This window comes from Salvelinus alpinus, chromosome 25 (assembly GCF_045679555.1).
Source record: "Salvelinus alpinus chromosome 25, SLU_Salpinus.1, whole genome shotgun sequence".
Lineage (NCBI taxonomy): Eukaryota > Metazoa > Chordata > Actinopteri > Salmoniformes > Salmonidae > Salvelinus > Salvelinus alpinus.
In genome coordinates this window covers 42,024,776-42,047,762 of record NC_092110.1, presented here as the reverse complement: position 1 = coordinate 42,047,762, position 22,987 = coordinate 42,024,776, and the positions used below count along the sequence as shown (strand labels likewise).

The 22,987-nt window shown below is 41.8% G+C and overlaps 3 protein-coding genes across 5 annotated transcripts; 2 read left to right on the top strand and 1 right to left on the bottom strand.

Moving 5' to 3' along the window:
- Positions 1-641: 641 nt before the first annotated feature.
- Positions 642-3,320, bottom strand: lgals3a (lectin, galactoside binding soluble 3a). Of its 3 annotated transcripts, none has more exons than XM_071366830.1 (4): positions 3,167-3,319; positions 2,820-2,918; positions 1,597-2,706; positions 642-1,093 (listed from the first exon to the last, which is right to left on the bottom strand). In XM_071366830.1, the coding sequence occupies exons 2-4, from the start codon at positions 2,829-2,831 to the stop codon at positions 1,058-1,060; spliced, it is 1,158 nt and encodes a 385-aa protein (XP_071222931.1). In that variant the 5' UTR covers positions 2,832-2,918; positions 3,167-3,319; the 3' UTR covers positions 642-1,057. The 3 variants fall into 3 exon arrangements, with proteins under 3 accessions (XP_071222931.1, XP_071222930.1, XP_071222932.1); XM_071366829.1 differs by having other exon boundaries at positions 2,820-2,834; positions 3,167-3,318; XM_071366831.1 differs by lacking the exon at positions 642-1,093 and adding an exon at positions 1,113-1,342 and having other exon boundaries at positions 2,820-2,834; positions 3,167-3,320.
- A 200-nt stretch (positions 3,321-3,520) lies between these two features.
- Positions 3,521-11,214, top strand: gmfb (glia maturation factor, beta). The gene is made up of 7 exons (XM_071366840.1): positions 3,521-3,653; positions 4,683-4,779; positions 6,240-6,289; positions 6,439-6,490; positions 7,273-7,353; positions 7,891-7,964; positions 8,163-11,214. The coding sequence occupies exons 1-7, from the start codon at positions 3,651-3,653 to the stop codon at positions 8,232-8,234; spliced, it is 429 nt and encodes a 142-aa protein (XP_071222941.1). The 5' UTR covers positions 3,521-3,650; the 3' UTR covers positions 8,235-11,214.
- A 146-nt stretch (positions 11,215-11,360) lies between these two features.
- On the top strand, positions 11,361-22,653 carry cnih1 (cornichon family member 1). The gene is made up of 5 exons (XM_071366839.1): positions 11,361-11,614; positions 12,727-12,795; positions 18,810-18,922; positions 20,639-20,782; positions 21,417-22,653. Exons 1-5 carry the CDS (start codon positions 11,534-11,536, stop codon positions 21,442-21,444), a joined length of 435 nt encoding a protein of 144 aa, XP_071222940.1. The 5' UTR covers positions 11,361-11,533; the 3' UTR covers positions 21,445-22,653.
- The last annotated feature ends 334 nt before the right edge of the window (positions 22,654-22,987 follow it).

Genomic DNA, 22,987 nt, shown 5'->3' with positions numbered 1-22,987 from the left:
ATTAAAAAGATTAAACTAATAGAAATTGCCTTTATCAACAACAGACCCAATAGAAGTACACATTTCAATAAAAACAAGTACACATTTCAATATTAATAAAAGAGGATAAAGAATTGGTAAGAATATTGAATATATGAGCTTTATTAAGTGACCTTGTATCAGGTGTCGAGAGAAAATGGCCACTAAAAACTGTCATTTAGTTGTAATTAAGACATAGTAGAAACATCCTCATTATATCAAGAAATACAAATCAAACTTCCTGACAAATTCAAAACATTTCATTATTGATTAAAAATTCTCTCATGATGAGTAATGAAATGACTCTGTTGGCTAACTCTAGCACTTCGCCTACATTCCAAACGCCACTGGAAAAATGAGTCACTCCCCCCTTAAAGAAGAGTCTCCACTACGCCCTACACCAAACAAACCAGAATCTGACACTCTACATGAGCCTAATAGGGCCGAGTCACAACCGGAATAACTGGATGAGTTGAAACGTCATTTCCTTCAACCAGTGGTACCACCTGTATGTATGTATATCATCAACTCTTGATTAATTTAACAGGGCAAACATCCCAAACTACTTCTTTAAACACTACAATTAAAAAATGTAAAAATAAAAAAAATCTGAACACAAGCAAAACATGTGATAGTATTCTTTATTTTCAAATATTTAACACAATTGGACATTTTATCAACGCTGGCAAAACACACAAGTACAGGATGATTACTACCCAAATGATGTTTGGCTTTTTTGTTGTTGAAAGTAGCATATAAAATGTTATTATAAAAGATAAGTGTGACTTTTAATGAAAGTTTAAGAGTGAAATAATATAAAATGTGATGTTTCACAAAAAGCAGAGGCCATGTATTGCACTTGAATGACAGCAAACATTACTGGGCTCCCTTTCTCCCCCCGGGGTATTAGCTAGTAAAAACCTCTTCAACCAAATACATAATGCTGCTGCTTTCTTGGGAGTTCTTAAACCAAACCACGAGGTGATTTTTCTGTGGCTGGTGTCCTCATATGGATGAAAATATGAAGAGTTCAGTGCTTTCAAAAATGTGGTGGATATGGTATATTATGTCTGGGCTGAAAGACAAGAATACATACGATATTACTGTAAATGATGCATTACGATATTACTGTAAATGATGCATTACAATATTACTGTAAATTATACATTACAATATTACTGTAAATTATACAATATGATATTACTGTAAATTATACATATGATATTACTGTAAATGTTCTGTTGTTTTGCCTTGCCTTGTCTTTTGCGGTTTGCGCCCTGCAGAAAACACCTCAGACCAGTATAATGTTATTACAGTGCTGTTTCTAGGAGACAAACACCATTTTTACAGCCCTGCAGCAAATCTCTGATCCACCATCCTGACTGCTGCGCTTAATGTAAGCTTGCGAAATCAGGAAGGTAAAACGAGGCAAGAACCCCCCCCCCCCCCCTCCCCCCCAAAAGAGCCACACCACGTGTACAGAGATCCTCCGGTGAAGACTAGGACAGAAGTGCACCAGGAAAGAAGCAAGCAAGCAAGCAGCAATGTGTGGTGTTTTAAAAGCATGTATTTACTCACCAGCATGCCTCCTGGAGCCGCTTGCCCCCCGTATGGTCCCATGGGCCCTGGGTGGCCGGGCTGGGGAGGGAAGCCTCCACCACCTCGAGGACCCCATGATCCAGGGGGGATGGGAGGGAAGGCTCCACCAGAGAAGGTGCCTCCTGCAGGAGAGAAGGCAGCTCCTGGACCTCCAGGCCCATACATCCCCCCACCAGGCTGGGCTCCTGGGTAAGGCACATTGGGGTAGGGTCCTGGGGGTGCTCCGGGACTAGTTTGGAAGGGTCCAGACGGGTACTGCATGGGGGCTCCAGGGAACTGTCCCGAGGCTCCAGGCCCGGCTGGGTATTGCCCCGGAGCTCCAGGCCCAGCTGGGTATTGCCCCGAGGCTCCAGGCCCGGCTGGGTATTGCCCCGGGGCTCCAGGCCCAGCTGGGTATTGCCCCGAGGCTCCAGGCCCGGCTGGGTATTGCCCCGGAGCTCCAGGCCCGGCCGGGTATTGCCCCGGGGCTCCAGGCCCGGCTGGGTATTGCCCCGGGGCTCCAGGCCCAGCTGGGTATTGCCCCGGAGCTCTAGGCCCAGGTGGGTATTGCCCCGGGGCTCCAGGCCCAGCTGGGTATTGCCCTGGGGCTCCAGGCCCAGCTGGGTACTGTCCCGGGGCTCCAGGCCCAGCTGGGTATTGCCCCGGGGCTCCAGGCCCAGCTGGGTATTGCCCCGGGGCTCCAGGCCCAGCTGGGTATTGCCCCGGGGCTCCAGGCCCAGCTGGGTATTGCCCCGGGGCTCCAGGTCCAGCTGGGCACTGTCCTGGGGCTCCAGGCCCAGCTGGGTACTGTGCCGGTACCCCTGGGCCGGGCGGGAACCCACCAGGGACAGAGGGAGCTCCAGGATACTGCCCTGGTGCTCCGGGACCGGAAGAGAAGGGTCCTTGACTTCCAGGGAACTGCCCTGGGGCCCTTGGACCAGACTGTGGCCCCCCAGGGAATCCCCCAGGAGCAGAGGGCTGTGTGGGGGCTCCGGGGGCCGCACCAGGCCATCCTGGGTTAGTGGGTGGAGGGGCGTTGGGGGCGGCTGGGTTGGGGTTAGCCGCTTTCTCAGCTTGGCCCGGGACATCGTCTGCTATGGCATCTGCCAGCTACATGCAAGAAAAACAGGGAGGTTTCTATCATGATCTTCACCAACACATGTACCATCTTAAAACAGGCATACCTTGATAATAAACGTGATTGATAAAAGTAGCTAACTCACCGAGAAATCCATGTCCTGAAAGGTAATGGGGGGGGGGTAAAGTTGTTAGGTCTGAAGCATAACCTATTATAGCCTATTAGCTACTTTAGTTATAACAGCCTGAAGTAAATAGGAACATAGTTTAGATATCACAAGCTACCTATAAACTTTAAATTAAACTGGATTGCAGGCTGGTTAGTGTTGTTCACATGTAGAAATGTAGCTGGCTCGATGTACAGCTAACGTTATCTAGCATTAGCTAGCAAACATTAGCCAGCTACCAACTGATTCTACATATTTATGCTGCTCAAACGATCAAAGTACAGTAAAGAAATGTTTTTAAAGTATGTTAGGCTTTTCAACATTACCTCGACAAAAAAAAAGGGACGTCTTTAACAAATTCTAAAGTTAGAAACAACAAGAATTTGACAGTTGAGAGATAATTTAAAAAAAAATACTGTACAGAACTCCTGAAATAAAGGAAGTGTACAGTCTGCACTCACGCCTAGAATATGACGTAAACATTGGGCGGAAGGAAAGAGGGTTGGACCGAATGGGTGCGTTCCAGAGTCACATACATTTTCTTGGATTGCAGTCGGGAAAAACGAAGATTACAGAAAATGTTAAATGAATAAAAGTATATCTTACCCTTTCTCCCTCAACTTTATATGAGTAAAATTCAACTAGTACAGTATGACATTATACGAAAAATATTCCCAATAATGATTTTAAATTGGTGTGGGGCGGGGATTGGTAAAATCAGAGTCACAAGATTATGTGGGCGAAAAAATACTGTTCTGTACTGCCCTCCTCCGGCCTAGACAGAACAGTTGAGTCTGCGCTTCAGGGAAAATGGTAAGTTGTTCCTGAGATGGGTTGAAAAACCTTACTAAATGTATTTTGCTAGGGATTATTTTCAAGTTGCAACCGTTTGATATCCTCTGCCTGTATTAATCGCCTCTTCGAAATGAGTTTCGCTTGTTTTTAAATATGCAGTTGTTCCACCCAGCTCAATGTGATATGCTGCAACATGTCACGATATGGAGCATAGCTAGCTAGCTAGCTGGTTAACGGATAACCCCATGCATTGTCTGAGAAAGTTAGCCACATCAAATTCCCATGTAATTACCTTAGCTACTCGATGGAACTAGCTAATTTCAGATCGTCAAAGTGCCGTGACTATTCTGTCAGATTCTATTCGCTTTGTGTATAGAATGCATGCCAGCCAGCTAGCTAGCTGGATTCGCATTTCCTGTAGTTTGCAAGACCTATCTAGTTAGCTAGCTAAACTTGGCTTCAAGACAAATTAAACTCGGCATTGTCAGGGATGCGCGTCTCTCATATTTGACAGTACTAAAATATTTGTATACCCCTGTAGTTGCTAAATCAGTGCACGTCGTTATTTCCTGTTACCTGTCAAATCATAACCAGAGTAGGCCATTGAACAAAGGAATTTAACCCATCATGAACAATGATTCAGGAATGTTACGTAAACGAAGATCCCTGCTCATTCCAAGACACATTAATTATCAGGTGTGGCTGGTGGTCTGATCATTGATCGCAAAAATGTATCACAAGTTAGTAGAATTTGCAAGTTCAGAGATACATCTAATGACCATCGCAATAATTATTCAGTAGGCTATCATCAAAAGTTCCCAATCATGTGTTAGAGGGATCTGATCTCCTTTGAAATGAGACATCATAACAATTCTTATTCCTGGCCCCATATTCATTAAGCATCTCTGAGTAGGAGTGCTGATCTAGGATCAGGTCTCCCCTGTCTATGTAATCGTATTTTATTATCATCAAAAAGCAAAACTGATCCTAGATCAGCACTCCAACTCTGAGAGGCTTTATGAATATCCTTCTATCCGTTACTTCCAGAGTGAATCACTGGTTGTGTGTGACGTTGATGGAGACCTAGTTAAAAAGCTACGGGAGTTCCGCTTCCGGAAGGAGACTAACAATGCTGCTATCATCAGTAAGTATCCTCTTAATCACAAAGCAGTAAGTATCCTCTTAATCACAAAGCAGTAAGTATCCTCTTAATCACAAAGCAGTAAGTATCCTCTTAATCACAAAGCAGTAAGTATCCTCTTAATCACAAATCAGTAAGTATCCTCTTAATCACAAATCAGTAAGTATCCTCTAATCATAAATCACTATCCTTTAAAACTTCTTACGGCTGAGATCCCGTTAACGGGATCGACTTGACAACAGCCAGTGAAAGTTCAGGGCGCCAAATTCAAACAACAGAAATCTCATAATTTAAAATTCCTCAAACATACAAGTATTTTACACCATTTTAAAGATAAACTTGTTAATCCCACCACAGTGTCCGATTTCAAAAAGGCTTTACGACGAAAGCACACCATCTGATTATGTTAGGTCAGAGCCAAGTCACAGGAAAAACACAGCCATTTTTCCAGCCAAAGAGAGGAGTCACAAAAAGCAGAAATAGAGATAAAATTAATCACTAACCTTTGATGATCTTCATCAGATGACACTCATAGGACTTTATGTTACACAATACATGTATGTTTTGTTCGATAAAGTTCATATTTATATCCAAAAATCTTAGTTTACATTGGCGTGTTATGTTCAGTAATGTTTTGCCTCCAAAACATCCGGTGATTTTGCAGAGAGCCACATCAATTTACAGAAATACTCATAATAAACATTGATAAAAGATACAAGTGTTATACATGGAACTTTAGATAAACTTCTCCTTAATGCAACCGCTGTGTCAGATTTCAAAAAAACTTTACGGAAAAAGCACACCATGCAATAATCTGAGTACGGCGCTAAGACACAAAAACAAGCCATACAGGTACCCGCTATGTTGTGGAGTCAACAGAAGTCAGAAATAGCATTATAAATATTCACTTACCTTTGATGATCTTCATCAGAATGCACTCCCAGGAATCCCAGTTCAACAATAAATGTTTGTTTTGTTCGAAAAAGTCCATAATTTGTCCAAATAGCTCCTTTTTGTTTGCTGATTGGCTGGGCCTTTATTTCATAAATCCAAATTCATGACGTGCAGGCCAGACGAAAACTCAAAGAAATTCCATTACAGTTCGTAGAAACATGTCAAACGATGTATAGAATCAATCTTTAGGATGGTTTTAACATAAATCTTCAATAATGTTTCAACCGGAGAGTTCCTTTGTCTTTAGAAACGGGCGCGCCTGAGTGAGCTCATGGCACTCTGCCAGACACCTGGTTGAAACAGCTTTCATTCCCTCATCCTTCACAGTAGAAGCCTGTAACAAGGTTCTTAATCAGAAATCAGTCAGTATCCTTCTAATCATAAAGAATCTAAAGTTGACAATGTTGTTTTTGCTTCTACATACATATTGTGCTAGTGGTTGGGAAGGACCAACATATTGACTGTTGAGGAACATTTTTCCTAAATATTTTTTTGGGGTGTTTTCTCAGTGAAGATTGACAAGGACAAGCAGCTTGTCATCCTTGATGAAGAACATGAGGTAAGTTGCCAGATTGCTTATTGTATGATGACGTCAGTGTTATAAGTGTCCTATCCACACACCTCTTATAGTGTCTTGTGTGATGTAGTGTGAACCTGCTGTCGTACAGTACATATTTAACCTTGAATGCCCTCTCTCTCTCATTCTAGGATATTTCTCCTGATGATCTGAAGGACGAGCTGCCTGAAAGACAGCCAAGATATCCTTTGATCTATACCGAACAAAAAATATAAAAGCAACATGCAACAATTCCAACCATTTGACTGAGTTACAGTTCATATAAGGAAATCAGTCAATTGAAATACATTCATTAGGTCCTAATCTATTGATTTCACATGACTGGGCAGGGCCGCAGCCATGGTTGGACCTAGGAGGGCATTGGCCTACCCACTTGGGAGCCAGGCCCAGCCAATCAGAATTCATTTTTCCCCCCAAAAAAGGGCTTTATTACAGACAGAAATACTCCTCAGTTTCATCGGGTGTCTGGTCTCAGATGATCCCCCAGGTGAAGAAGCCAGATGTGGAGGTCCTGGGCTGGCGTGGTTACACGTTGTCTGGGGTTGTGAGGCCAGTTGGATGTACTGCCAAATTCTCTAAAACAATGTTGGAGACAGCTTATGGTACAGAAATGAACATTAAATTCTCTGGCAACAGCTCTGGTGGAAATTCCTGCAATCAGCATGCCAATTGCACACTCCCTCAAAATGTAGACATCTGTGGCATTGTGTTGTTGGACAACTGCTCATTTAAGAGTGGCCTTTTATTGTCCCAATGTGTAAAAAAAAATCATGATGTTTAAATAGCTTCTTGATATGCTACACCTGTCAGGTGGATTAGATTATCTTGATAAAAGAGAAATGCTCACTAACAGGGACGTAAGACAAATTCTCCCATTGACATGAATGCGTGATTTAAGTGAAAGTGACGAGCACAGTCAAATCTCTTATTTTAATCCTAAAAGTTCTCTTTAACCTTCTGCACATTTGTGGTGTATAGCTACAAGTACGAACATGATGACGGACGAGTTTCTTACCCTCTCTGTTTCATCTTCTCCAGTCCAGTGGGTAAGATAAGATCCGGTCCTCAACATCCCTGTAGCTACTATACCTGTAACAACATGTGTTGTTGGCCCATATTTGTAAAAGAAAGATGAATTCCGTCTGCCATTTTAACCAATGAGGGCATGGTAATTAAGGGTACCTTATTATTATTGGATAGTAAAATATGTTTCATTGAAGTGATTTAATACTTTTCAAAAAATGTATTGTTTCACCTTTATTTAACCAGGTAGGCTAGTTGAGAACAAGTTCTCATTTACAACTGCGACCTGGCCAAGATAAAGCAAAGCAGTTCGACACAATACAACAACACAGAGTTACACATGGAATAAACAAAACATACAGTCAATAATACAGTAGAAAAAGTCTATATACAGTGTGTGCAAATGAGGTAAGATAAGGGAGGTAAAGGCAATAAAATAGGCCAATACATTCATATAACGGGTTTTAGTTTTACCCGTAGAGAAACATATCGTTGTACTTCCTCATTCTATTTCTCTGGTTTTACCACATATTTTTATTATTATAATTTTTTCCTATCAGGATGTAAACCTGAGCAACAGATGATGTACGCCGGAAGCAAAAACAAACTGGTGCAAACTGTCCAGTTGACCAAGGTTAGTGTTTTAACTGTTTATTTATTTATCTTCATCTTTGGAGCTCAATGCTATCTGTATTTAGTAATAAACTAGCACTGAAATACAGCTAAATTCATAAATATATTGGTATGTGTTTTATGTGAAATTGGCTTCAAGATGTTTCTTGTAAAAAGGGCAGTTATCAGTCTCCTATCGGCTCTTCCTTATTTCTTGCAGGTGTTTGAGATCAGAAACACGGAGGACCTGACGGAGGAATGGCTTAGAGAGAAGCTGGGCTTCTTCGGTTAAGACGAGACCATTTTGGTGATCTAATGGACTGAAGGGTTTAGAGGAGGAACAAGACACTTGGAAAGAAAACAACACCATTACTTACGTTTCCCTCCTCCGATGTACCTATTCCCATACAATCCCCCCCCCCCCCCTCAACATGTGCCAGTTTCCTGTGTCCTTAATGAAATTAACACTACCACTCCTTCTGAGATGGACAGAGCAAAATTCAAGGGAAATTGAAAGGAATTGTCATGGCTGCAATTTCTTTTGAGTTTTGCTTGTTTAGTAAAAATGACATAATTATGACCTGATAGATTAGATTCTAACCAGTTTTTTTTTTTTTTTTACTGTAACCAAAAGGATGGTTCTGATAGTAAGAGGGGATCTGTGATTTGGGAAGCTGTTAAAAAAAAAAAGTATCAAGTTGTGGGAGGATGCTGGGTTGTGAAGATACAATACTACTTTGATTCTTTATACGTTTTCAAGATGGAAGTGCCTCCAGGCTTGAAGCACTTTTGACCTTAAATCACACAATCATAGCCATTCATTTTACATCCAAATTCAATGCATCTTTGACTATGTTGTGTGTACTTTGTCCTTGTGCTTGGAAAGGTAGGTCAGTATAAAGAAAAACATTCATTTCTTACAACATTCACTCACTGATTTAAGTTTAAATGACACCGTATGACAACAAAGAATATTAATCCAAATTACAATACTCAAAAAAGAAGACGGCTAAAAAATACAATTCACCATCTTGTTTCTGGATCTATATGTTCTTATTGTAGTTGTTCCCGGGGAAAAGGAATCGTTGATGCTCTTGGTCGATAAGTAACATTTTAAGAGCCTGCAGCTAACTTCCTTGAGAGTGGCAGACTGTTTCTGAGTGACAGTTGGTTATCTCTGTTCATCTTTGTTTTAGAGTAGAATCATTGATTCTGCAGAGAGACTGTAGTGAGGTAATGGTACACTATTCCCTACATAGTGCACTACTTTTGGTCATCCGTAGTGCACTATATATGGAATAGGGTGCCATTTGGGACACTGTTATACCATTGAACTGTGTCCTTCAAAGTGGAGCACCTGTTTCGCCTACAACGATTATCATTGATACATTCTTGAAAGAAATCTCGTGTTTGATTTATACCCTGATGAAGACGGCTTGTCTGCCCGAAACGTTGGACATAAAAAAAATTGCATCTGAGCTAGAGTGTGCGGCTCTCGTTTATATATTTTTTTAAGTGTTCCACTCCGCTAGTCAGCACCTCGCCTAAATAGGTGTGGGTTTCTTTTGCGTCTAGAACATTCTTGAAAGAAACCTCGTGTTTGATTTAGGACCAGTTTGTCAGACATGGATTAAGCCTAGTCCTGAACTAGAAAGCAATTTCAATAGAGACTCAGTTAATGTGTGTCTGGGAAACCGACTCTTTTATGTATAAACATCAGGCTGTGTCCCAACCTTGGACAGGTGTGAATACACTGGGAGATTAGAGAATCATCTTTTTGCCTTTTAAATCATTTATTTTATAAGGTGTAAAAAAAAAAAAACTTGAAGGGCTGGTTTCCTGGGCACAAAGTAAGGCTAGTCCTGGACATTAAAAAAAAGGCACTTTCGCTCATTGAACATGCCTGTTTGTCCAGGACTAGCCTTAATATACAGTATATCTGGGAAACCGCCCTAAAAGTATAGTGTATTACATTTAGACTGGTAAGATTCCTTAAGGTTGTCTCTCTTTCCATCAAGAGTATTCTTCTGAAGAACAGATTTAAAATGTAAACAAACAATGTGTACATCCCAAGTTACACACTTTTTCCCTTGTTTAGTGCACTATGGGACTCGGGTCAAAAGAAGTGCACTATAAAAGGGAATAGGGTACCATTTGAGATGTAAATTATGACATGTCTTCCCATCTGCTGAAACGTGACATTGAAAAGCAAAATAAGACTACAGCTTTTAAACATCGCCTCATAGTCCGTATATATGAACTGTACTGGAACATTCCTGTTTTTACTTAATTGTGCAATCAGCTGGTGTCGATGTGAAAAATGAAAATGCTTAATAATCTGTTCTAAAAAATAACTTTGATGTGGTAAGCTACTGTATATACAAGTGCATGCTTTTCGTCAGTGTGTCTTTGTCCCGACAGTTTGCATTATGACAACAACAAAAAAACAATCCCAAACAAACCTTCAATAGTGTGTCAGTGTGTACTGCATGTTCTTTGTTTTACACAGTGAATGTATCCTCAATAATGAATTTAAAAATTGGCATACTTTGGTTGACACAAGCAATAATATAGAGAACATGCATGCAAATGGCAATCCAAGGGGGAAGTTGCTGACAGTGTGTTAAGGTTAAACACGACAGTAGTTGGATAATTCTTTTTTGTTTTTCTAGATAATATGGAATGTATTCCAAATGGCACCCCATTACCTTTTATAGTGCACTTCTTTTGACCAGAGTCCTATGGTTTTGTAGTGCACTTCTTTTGACCAGAGTCCTATGGTTTTGTAGTGCACTTCTTTTGACCAGAGTCCTATGGTTTTGTAGTGCACTTCTTTTGACCAGAGTCCTATGGTTTTATAGTGCACTTCTTTTGACCAGAGTCCTATGGTTTTATAGTGCACTTCTTTTGACCAGAGTCCTATGGTTTTATAGTGCACTATGAAGGGAATAGGTTGCCATTTGGAACTGATACATGGAGATAATCAGCCTTGGGAAGAATTCTTCAACCTGCATTCATGAATAAGATATAGCTATATCCTTGTAAAAACATGTGGCTTATTAAGTGTCTTGATCGCTCTGAATTTATGTATTTTTCCTATAATAGTTCTGTACTTTCTCAGATCAACAGCTTTTATTAATTTTTTCTTAACAAAACAGCATCTCAAACATGTAACATATTCAGCTACCCAATGGTGTGAGTGAAACTTGTGAAATATTTGTATTTTTCCATGCTTTATACACTTGTCCCAATAAAACAAAAATTATGTTTAATGTTGTTGTATTCATTAATATCCAAAAATCACCATGTTGAATTTCTTACGTGTTTAATTTATGTCCGATTATAATAAGACAATTAATTACTTAAAACTGTTTTTCAGGGTGGGGGGTTTCAAATGCTTATTCTATCGTGAAACTCCAGTGTTGCCAAAATGCGCCTGTCGCGACGCTGTGGAACGCACCCGGAAGTAGGAAAATATGTGCGCATACCCTGTTCCCCTCCCTTCCTGTCTAGCGTTCTCTGCAATCACAGAATTCTGTAGTTTCTTTCCTCTTCTGTGTCTAGCTACATCAGCCAGCAAGCTACACAAAAATGGCGTTCACATTCGCGGCCTTTTGTTACATGCTTGCGCTATTGCTTACGGCCGCTCTTATTTTCTTCGCCATTTGGCATGTAAGTATATTGGTGTCTTAATCAAACGGTATGGTTTGAAAGTGAATGTAGGTATTATATGGAGAGCCAATGTTTTCTTCTAAACTAGTGGCAAACAGGCTTGTCACCCGTTAGCTAACCAAGAATGAATGGCACACACCAATTCGTTTATATCCACGACCAGAATATATGGCATAACTAGCTAACTATCCAGAAACAAATGGGTAGATATTTATTTTACTCGAAATTTAAAACATACGATACGTAGCTAGCCATCCGTTAGCATTTAGCTAGCTTTGCTATATATGGTAACATCAGTTTATGATGGCTAGCTAACGGTAGCTTCCTAGCTATATGGAGGTATCTAAATAGGGTGAACACAGTAACATTATTTGGCGAAATAAGATAAGATGGCTAGCTAATAGACTAATTAACCGGAGCCTCGTCGAAAGATGACAATCCTCTGACTTGATTGCTGCCGTTCTCCATGTTTTCTGTTTGTCCCAGTCTTCCAGATTCTATACTTTCTTCTCGACTCTGATAACTAGCGTTTGATCCCTCTGAAGTCTCCGTAGTTAAAGACTGTTGTTGGGATGCTAGTTATTAATCCACAAGCCTGCATAATGTATTAGCCCCTGTGCTGGCTGTACAAGCCGTTGTTGTAGCTAACGTTAGCTAGTGCTTGAGGACATTGTAAACAAACACTGTAGTACAACAGTATCCTCCTGGGGATATTTGTTCTCTAATTTCTACAAAGGAAAACAGTTGGTTTCCCCCTCACTGTTAATGGCCACAGTGGACGTGTACTAATACCCATAAAACCTAGCGGTCGAACAGGGAAATGGTTACAATCGTTTTTCCGCGATCCATTTTTCCCATTGGGAATTTTAGAAACACATAAAATAAGGGCTGTGTTTCATGTAGGCTTACTTTGTCGTGATGTTTTTATAACCATGTAACACTCTCTCGGACAAGGTTGATTTTTCACTATATTAGACTATTTACGCTCAGATTCAAAAATGCAAATCTTGATGATTTGCAATCATTGTTTTTGTTCAACGATGCATTTGTCTCTGTCATACAAGATGTGGGATGAAGTAATTTACTTAAACATACATTCTCTTTCTCTACAGATAATTGCATTTGATGAACTGAAGACTGATTACAAGAATCCCATAGATCAATGTAACACATTGAATCCGGTAAGTAAAACATGTATGGTTGCAGGTGATGTCTTTCTCCTAGCTTCTTTGACCGAATGCTGATTTGCTTTCTATAATGTGTGTAGTAGGATGGATGAGGTTACGGCCTAGTAGTCACACTGAGGGATGAGGTTACAGCCTAGTAGTCACACTGAGGGATGAGGTTACAGCCTAGTAGTCACACTGAGGGATGAGGTTACGGCCTAGTAGTCACACTGAGGAGGGATGAGGTTACGGCCTAGTAGTCACACTGAGGAGGGATGAGGTTACGGCCTAGTAGTCACACTGAGGAGGGATGAGGTTACGGCCTAGTAGTCACACTGAGGAGGGATGAGGTTACGGCCTAGTAGTCACACTGAGGGATGAGGTTACGGCCTAGTAGTCACACTGAGGAGGGATGAGGTTACGGCCTAGTAGTCACACTGAGGAGGGATGAGGTTACGGCCTAGTAGTCACACTGAGGGATGAGGTTACGGCCTAGTAGTCACACTGAGGAGGGATGAGGTTACGGCCTAGTAGTCACACTAACTAAGGAGGGATGAGGTTACGGCCTAGTAGTCACACTAACTAAGGAGGGATGAGGTTACGGCCTAGTAGTCACACTAACTAAGGAGGGATGAGGTTACGGCCTAGTAGTCACACTGAGGAGGGATGAGGTTACGGCCTAGTAGTCACACTGAGGAGGGATGAGGTTACGGCCTAGTAGTCACACTGAGGAGGGATGAGGTTACGGCCTAGTAGTCACACTGAGGAGGGATGAGGTTACGGCCTAGTAGTCACACTGAGGAGGGATGAGGTTACGGCCTAGTAGTCACACTGAGGAGGGATGAGGTTACGGCCTAGTAGTCACACTGAGGGATGAGGTTACGGCCTAGTAGTCACACTGAGGGATGAGGTTACGGCCTAGTAGTCACACTGAGGGATGAGGTTACGGCCTAGTAGTCACACTGAGGAGGGATGAGGTTACGGCCTAGTAGTCACACTGAGGAGGGATGAGGTTACGGCCTAGTAGTCACACTAAGGAGGGATAAGGTTACGGCCTAGTAGTCACACTGAGGAGGGATGAGTTTACGGCCTAGTAGTCACACTGAGGAGGGATGAGGTTACGGCCTAGTAGTCACACTGATGGATGAGGTTACGGCCCAGTAGTCACACTGAGGAGGGATGAGGTTACGGCCTAGTAGTCACACTAACTAAGGAGGGATGAGGTTACGGCCTAGTAGTCACACTGAGGGATGAGGTTACGGCCTAGTAGTCACACTGAGGGATGAGGTTACGGCCTAGTAGTCACACTGAGGAGGGATGAGGTTACGGCCTAGTAGTCACACTGAGGAGGGATGAGGTTACGGCCTAGTAGTCACACTAAGGAGGGATAAGGTTACGGCCTAGTAGTCACACTGAGGAGGGATGAGGTTACGGCCTAGTAGTCACACTGAGGAGGGATGAGGTTACGGCCTAGTAGTCACACTGATGGATGAGGTTACGGCCCAGTAGTCACACTGAGGAGGGATGAGGTTACGGCCTAGTAGTCACACTAACTAAGGAGGGATGAGGTTACGGCCTAGTAGTCACACTGAGGGATGAGGTTACGGCCTAGTAGTCACACTGAGGAGGGATGAGGTTACGGCCTAGTAGTCACACTAACTAAGGAGGGATGAGGTTACGGCCTAGTAGTCACACTAACTAAGGAGGGATGAGGTTACGGCCTAGTAGTCACACTAACTAAGGAGGGATGAGGTTACGGCCTAGTAGTCACACTGAGGAGGGATGAGGTTACGGCCTAGTAGTCACACTGAGGAGGGATGAGGTTACGGCCTAGTAGTCACACTGAGGAGGGATGAGGTTACGGCCTAGTAGTCACACTGAGGAGGGATGAGGTTACGGCCTAGTAGTCACACTGAGGAGGGATGAGGTTACGGCCTAGTAGTCACACTGAGGAGGGATGAGGTTACGGCCTAGTAGTCACACTGAGGGATGAGGTTACGGCCTAGTAGTCACACTGAGGGATGAGGTTACGGCCTAGTAGTCACACTGAGGAGGGATGAGGTTACGGCCTAGTAGTCACACTGAGGAGGGATGAGGTTACGGCCTAGTAGTCACACTAAGGAGGGATAAGGTTACGGCCTAGTAGTCACACTGAGGAGGGATGAGTTTACGGCCTAGTAGTCACACTGAGGAGGGATGAGGTTACGGCCTAGTAGTCACACTGATGGATGAGGTTACGGCCCAGTAGTCACACTGAGGAGGGATGAGGTTACGGCCTAGTAGTCACACTAACTAAGGAGGGATGAGGTTACGGCCTAGTAGTCACACTGAGGGATGAGGTTACGGCCTAGTAGTCACACTGAGGGATGAGGTTACGGCCTAGTAGTCACACTGAGGGATGAGGTTACGGCCTAGTAGTCACACTGAGGAGGGATGAGGTTACGGCCTAGTAGTCACACTGAGGAGGGATGAGGTTACGGCCTAGTAGTCACACTAAGGAGGGATAAGGTTACGGCCTAGTAGTCACACTGAGGAGGGATGAGGTTACGGCCTAGTAGTCACACTGATGGATGAGGTTACGGCCCAGTAGTCACACTGAGGAGGGATGCGGTTACGGCCTAGTAGTCACACTAACTAAGGAGGGATGAGGTTACGGCCTAGTAGTCACACTGAGGGACTTCTCTGCTGCACTGTTATGCTTAATTCCAACCTGAGTATCTGACTGTTAATCTACAGTGATCTTGTCAGTTGTCAAACTCTAACACATTTTTTTTTTATCTACAATTTTTATCGGCATAAAGACAGTTGAAAAGGTCAAAAAGATTAAAAGAGTCAAAATTGCGTTGAAGGTTTGTACCAATCTTCGATATAAAATGCCAGTTTCGGTTCAAGTTCAGTCTCCAGTCTGTCATTCTGCACGGGGGGGAGTGTTTGCAAACGTCTTTTCAGTGAACAATTCTCAGAATAGGTGCCCTCATTGGACTAATTTTACATCAGGGTTATGGATTGAAGTCTCAGCTTTCTGTGCTCATTGATATTACAAAATGACTTTTATAAATAGCCAAACCGGCTCAATGTAGTTTTATAGGATGTTGTTAGACCTTGACTCGGTCTAACATCCTCAAAAGTTGAGTCCGATGATTACGTTAAACTGTCAGATTCCATTTCACCTTTTTGTTCTTTCTCATGCCTGAGCCAGTAGCATAGCAGTCACGTGCACATGTTACTACGTTGCATTGCTTCCTGTGCGTACGCCTTCTGTATCACCCAGCCCATTTCCCCCATGAGATATAGATCCTTCATGATTGGAGAGTACAATAGCTTATAGGATAGACTTAGATTCAACCACTTTACTAGGCTGCTATGTTTCTATGCCTGTAACTGGCTCTTCGTTGCTTCAGATTTCATATTTCAAAGCGTAAGGAAAACTGGCTGAAACGTGTTTTGTGTACGCTTTCATTATAATCATTAAGGCTGTATCCCAAACGGCTCCCTATTCCCTATTTAGTGCCCTACTTTTGATCAGGGCCCCCATAGGGAGTAGGGGTGCCATTTGTGACCGCAGAGGGGCCTTGGTGTGTAGGAAGTGTAGTTCAATTGTATGACACTGGAAGAGGGTTCCTCAAAAGCATTGGGGAATGTGTGGAGACGCATCAATGTAGGGTTACCAATGTTATTGACTATATAGCACTAGGTACAGATGTTAACTGAAAAGACTTGCAAATGCTCAGAACATGCATGATTCTATACAACCTACCCTTTTGTTTCCATGTGATAAGAATACTCTTGTAATATCCTGATATTCATATTAACCATTAGACCTATTTCTTCACTAGTTGGCCGAGGATTTAATGGGAATGCACTTCTTTTTTTTTACAAGGAGAGATTTTAAGTAGGGCCAAGCCTATATTTTAATAGGTTAGGCTATAATTCAATATTTAAAGAGAGAATATTCTAGTTGTACGGACTGGTCTCTGACAGTTGAACATGTATTTTGTGTGGACAGTGACAGGAGGCTCCACCAGGTGTTAGAAAGGATCTTTTATGGGATTAAATGAACTGTGGATCTCTGGACTGGTTAATCTGTGTTGTATTACTGTGGATCTCTGGACTGGTTAATCTGTGTTGTATTACTGTGGATCTCTGGACTGGTTAATCTGTGTTGTATTACTGTGGATCTCTGGACTGGTTAATCTGTGTTGTATTACTGTGGATCTCTGGACTGGTTAATCTGTGTTGTATTACTGTGGATCTCTGGACTGGTTAATCTGTGTTGTATTACTGTGGATCTCTGGACTGGTTAATCTGTGCTGTATTACTGTGGATCTCAGGACTGGTTAATCTGTGCTGTATTACTGTGGATCTCTGGACTGGTTAATCTGTGTTGTATTACTGTGGATCTCAGGACTGGTTAATCTGTGTTGTATTACCCTGGCCTGGGTCATTCAGACCTGCTGTTGTACCACAACCCTACTGCCTTTTGTATGCCGTAACTAGTCCAAGGTTGCCAGTAATAAATTTAAAAAAGCAGCGGCGTAAGAATCAATTCTAAATTGTCAAAATAAAGTTGTGCTGTAAAATGCTGAGAATGTTTATCCCAAATTGCGTGACCGTCGTGCTTTCTAGACTAGCGTTTTGAGTTTGTAAACACGACGACGGTAGATTTTACTAGACTTGGTCACCTGGGGTGTTTGGAACAGATGGCTGTAGAATCTTACTAACAACCCTCTAGATCAACATTTTGTAGGGATCACTGATTGGATAGTAAAGACTGGTGGAGTTACCTTACATAAAACATGAATTCATCTAGGCATAGGGTGAATCGCAAATGGAACCCTATTCCCCATATAGTGCACCACTTTTGACCATGGCCCTTTAGACCAGAGCCTTATGGGCCCTAGTTAAAAGTAGTGCACTATATAGGAAGTAGGGTTCCATTTAGGACGCAGCCTAAAACCTCCTACATTGCGCTCTAGTGTAACATAACATCTCCTTCCACATGTTTTAAATGTAGCAATACAGTGCAGGGATGAAACCCACTGTGTCCTCCATCTCCCCCCCCCCCCTCCATCTGTGGGCAGTGGCGGGTCATCCTGAACCCCCCCTCCTTGATCAAATGCATGGCTTCCACATGTAGTGATTCCATCTTCCCCCCCCTCCTCCTCCTCACAAGCCTGAGCCTACACCAGATGACGTCACAGTAGCCCTGTCCTGCCCTATTATGGGACAAGACAGACGGGCTCACTCAAGAGTCTGCGTCCCAAAAGACACCCTATTCCCTACGTTGTGCACTACTTTTGACCAGGCCAGGGCCCATAGAGTAACCATAGGGCTTTGTTCTAAAGTGGTGCACTTTTTTATAGGGAATAGGGTGCCATTTGGACGCAGGCCTAGGTGTGAGTTGATTCCTCCGGGCCTGGTGTCCTCTCTCTGGTCCAAACGTGTATGATATGATGCATGTTCCACATCGTATGTCTCTTGGTAGTGCATGAATGGTGAAAGGTGCGTTCTGTTCTCTGCCCTGCTAACCACCCCCAAGGTCTTGTGCAATGAGCATCTACTGTATGATGTATAGTAATGTAAATGTGATTAAAATCATCAACAATGTGTGTGCTGGGGGGGGGGGCAAGAAACTGTCTCTTCAAATTGTTGATCAAATCTGACTGTTACTTCCAATGTCTACTTAACTCATGTTCATGGTGTCCTGTGCATTTTATTGCTCTGGTCATATAATTATTAACATCAATTGTAAAGCAATCGGAGAGATTTTGAGACGTCTATTTCCTGATTTATAGGTGTATTCTACAGTCTATTTCAGTTTATAACGAGTCAGTTTCATTTCTGAAATCTGTAGACCGGTCTGAGGCAGCCTTCAGTGACTCCTCCTGACTCTTGTCCAATCTGTAGACCGGTCTGAGGCAGCCTTCAGTGACTCCCCCTGACTCTTGTCTTGTTCATATGACTCCCTGAGTATAAGGCTAATAATGTGTTGTTTACTAATGTTGTTGTTGTTTACATGCTCCTCCCAGCTTGTACTCCCGGAGTATCTCATCCACGTGTTCTTCTGCGTGATGTTCCTGTGTGCTGCTGAGTGGCTCACCCTCTGCCTCAACATGCCACTGCTGGCCTACCACGTCTGGAGGTACGTACACGTCTAGAACAATCTTGACTTTGACCCGGGATTCCATCCTTGGAGCGCTGTCGACCAATGTGCTTTTTAACGGCAATGTTTCCGCGTTAGCACATATCACATTAATGGTAAAATGCTGCAGATGTCAACTCAATCTGATATTGACCTTTTTAAATGTCAAGCACGCTATAACGCTGGATCAGATTTGAGTCCAAGCCTTACATTACAACATTCTAACCCTTTGATATTCCCGCTGCAACGTTGACCCTTACAACTGCTATTTTAATTTTTTCACGATTTGTTGAAAACAACTTGATTTAATCTGGACCTGGGTGACTGATTTCTGCTTGGTTTATGCTCCCGTTTGTAATGCTGCCTTTCAGTGTTTTAGTATTGTTTCTACAGAAACCAGTGTAGTTGACTTAGAAACCAAACTGAACACAGCTATGCTTCCTGTTTCAATGCTGGTATGCAGAAATACTTCAAGTAAATGTTTAATGTGCTCCTTTAGTTATGAGTAAATAGCTGTGTTTGAATACCCATACTTAACATACTGTATTCTACATACTTAATGAGATAATACTATTAGTTCATTTTAGTATAATGTAAACAAACGGTGTCCTTTCAGTTGAGCGTACTAGCGCAGCTAGCAAGAGGTTGCATAGCAACAGCATCAACTTCCGGTAGACAGACTTAGTGCTAGTATGCTAGCTATACATTTTATGATTTCGGGTGTGTTTGTAAATTCAATCTGAAGTGCCAGAGTGCGCTCTGGGCATTTGTAAATTCAGATTGTTGTCAGATTGTCCGTTCGTAAATTCAGAGCATGTCACTCTCGGAGAGAGGCTAGCTATTTCCAGACACAAATTACCATTTTACTCTCCCTAGCAGAGCTTGTTAGGCTGTTTACATGTTATCCAGAGCGTTGGTGACTAACTTAATTACGCTTTTTGCCGACGTTTACCGACACCGGCCATTCAATTGGTGTTGCACGTTTGTAAATTCATCAGTTATTTTGCGCTCTGCCACACTAAGACTAAAGTGGTCTGAAATCGGAGTAGATAGCCAGAGCTGATTTATGTCCATTGAGAACGAACGCACAACGACTATAGCACTTAGCTAAGAATGACGTGAATAATCAAGTCAGTAAACTTTGGGTAGTTAGTTAGGTATCATGTAGTTAATATACTGGCAAGTTCCATCTTTTAGTAGCCAACTAACGTTAGCTAGCTAACATACAGGTACATACTGCTGTAATGATATGCTATGCGTAATGATAGCGTAGGCAAAAAAAAAAATGTTGGTCAACAAGTCATTACTTTATTACACTGCTCAACATTTGTCATCAGTTAAAGCGATGAATTTGTATCCGCTCTCGTCGGACTTCGGGCTTCATATTTTCCGCCATTTTCTTCTAATCTGAAAAACGTTATGAAGCCACGCCCATTTTCTGAACAATTGCATTATGGGCTCTAAAAACATGGAAGTAGTGTCCACTGCTTGTATACTTTGTATTTTGACGAATGTAGTACGACATCTGGGAACTTTTAGCATACTACCTATCTATACTATGACCAAAAAGCATACTACGTACTAAATTACATCAGAGATAGTGCGATGAGTATTCGAACACATCTAATGTCTCGTGTTTTCATGCAGGTATACGAGTAAATGTTTCATATGTTTCTAAAGGTATATCATACATTTGTCTGGTATGTTTTTCTGAAGGTATATGAGCAGGCCGGTGATGAGTGGTCCAGGCCTCTATGATCCAACAACAATCATGAACGCTGACATCCTGGCCTTCTGTCAAAAGGAGGGCTGGTGCAAACTGGCCTTCTACCTCCTCTCCTTCTTCTACTATCTCTATGGGTATGTTATTATCTCTACCTCCTCTACTATCTCTATGGGTATGTTATTATCTCTACCATCTCTATGGGTATGTTATTATCTCTACCTCTACTATCTCTATGGGTATGTTATTATCTCTACCTCCTCTACTATCTCTATGGGTATGTTATTATCTCTACCATCTCTATGGGTATGTTATTATCTCTACCTCTACTATCTCTATGGGTATGTTATTATCTCTACCTCCTCTACTATCTCTATGGGTATGTTATTATCTCTACCTCCTCTACTATCTCTATGGGTATGTTATTATCTCTATCTCTACGGGTATGTTATTTTCTCGAACTCTACTATCTCTACGGTTATGTTATTATCTCTAACTCCTCTAATATCTCTATGGGTATGTAATATCATCTGCCTATTCAAGGCTGTCTGGTTTTCCTCTGTTTTCAAGTGTTACTTGCCATTTATAGTGAATACACTGAAAATCTTAAAAGAGCTCATCTTCTTTCACATAATTATCCTAATGAATATCACACCATTAGTCCTTTTTATATTTTTCTTTTTATCCCGTCGATATGCCAGAGAATCGATGTAAACATCCTCACCCCAAACAAATGCTCTTTATTTTCCTGATCATTTTTTTCTCTAACAGGATGATCTACGTGTTGGTGAGCTCTTAGAGTGGTCAGAGGAATGATCTGCATGTACGAGATGAAACACTGTGGTTTTAGTGGAGAAGCTGAAACCGGGACCTGCAGGAAGACTGATCATTTACCACAGAGTGATACAAGATGTCCGCCGTTTCAACAGGATGGACTAAACCCCCCCTCCCCCCCTCCCAGCGCAGAGCAGAGCGGCCATTACTATACAAAACATTTCTCCCTTTATTTTTATCTTCAATTTGGGTCACAGCTTTCCTCTCGTTCATAGTTTTAGTCAGTCCACTGAATGCTTTCTGAGAGGAAGACTAACGACAACAGACCTTTGGACTCTTTTCCATTATCATGTGATGCTTTAAAATTGATTTCAAATAGTTTATCATGTTTGTTTTTGACCCCCCTCCCTACTTTTGACTGTTTACAACCCCCCCCCCCCCCCCTTACTTTTGACTGTTTACAAATTAGAAGAGATTCTGTTATGATCAGCATCGTCGCTTATTATCTAATAAATACTGTATTAAGGTATTTTGGATGTGAATTATAATGCCAAGCTTGTGAAAATTATTTTGTGTTGGGGTTGTCATAATTACATGGTTATTCAATTGTAGAATATTGAAAATACTTTTCTTGCCCAGACACATTTTAAAAACTAGAACTCGCCTAAATAGGTGTGTATAAAGGGTTGAATGAGTCTTATCTTGATCACCTGATGGAAAATGTGTTGCACATACAGGGACAATCAGTATGGTTGTCTTATATCTTAAACTGTTTTATACATTTTTTTTTAGGTTTACCATGCTTTCTGAAGACTTATCTGACATCTCATTCTACTTTTGTAGCCCTTGTTATATACATACTTGCTTTAAAGGGGTGTTTTTGTCTGTAGATGCTAATAGGCTATTTGATGTGACGCTACAGCAATCCCAAGTAGACATGTCTGATCATAAAAACATCCCTACTGAGGCATATCTGTGTAACCATTGAACTTATGTACTCAAACAACCAATTCCAAAATGTACCTGTTTAGATTTGGCTTCACGTTATTGCATTGGCTTAATGTATATTTAAATTTTGGCTACCAAAAATATCAATTATTTATTCGAGAATGTCACACACACCTATTACATTGTTGCTGGAGCAGTGACGTGTTCTCAAACTTGAAGATTTCTGGATTTTTAATCAGGTTGTCTTTATTTGACTTTCTAAAAAGATAAAGAATATTTATCCCAATGTCTTCTGTATTTGACAATTTTTCCCCCAACCTGTAAAGTCATCAGGAAGTGGTTTCTTTTCTTTAATTTCCACATGTTCGTACTAGAGTAACTCATTTCACCAAGGAAAAGATTCAAATCTGAACACATTTTCAAGGCAATGTTCTGAGAACACATTCACGGTAGGTGCTGCATATATCGGCCCAATCGGGGAGAAATGACAGTCTTTAAAGGGGATCTTCCACAGTACAGATTGATTCTAGACCCAAATCACAACTAGTGAATGACTCCCAAGTAAACCTACCCCCACTACACTGATGTGCACCAGATTGGCTCAACAGACAGCTGATCTA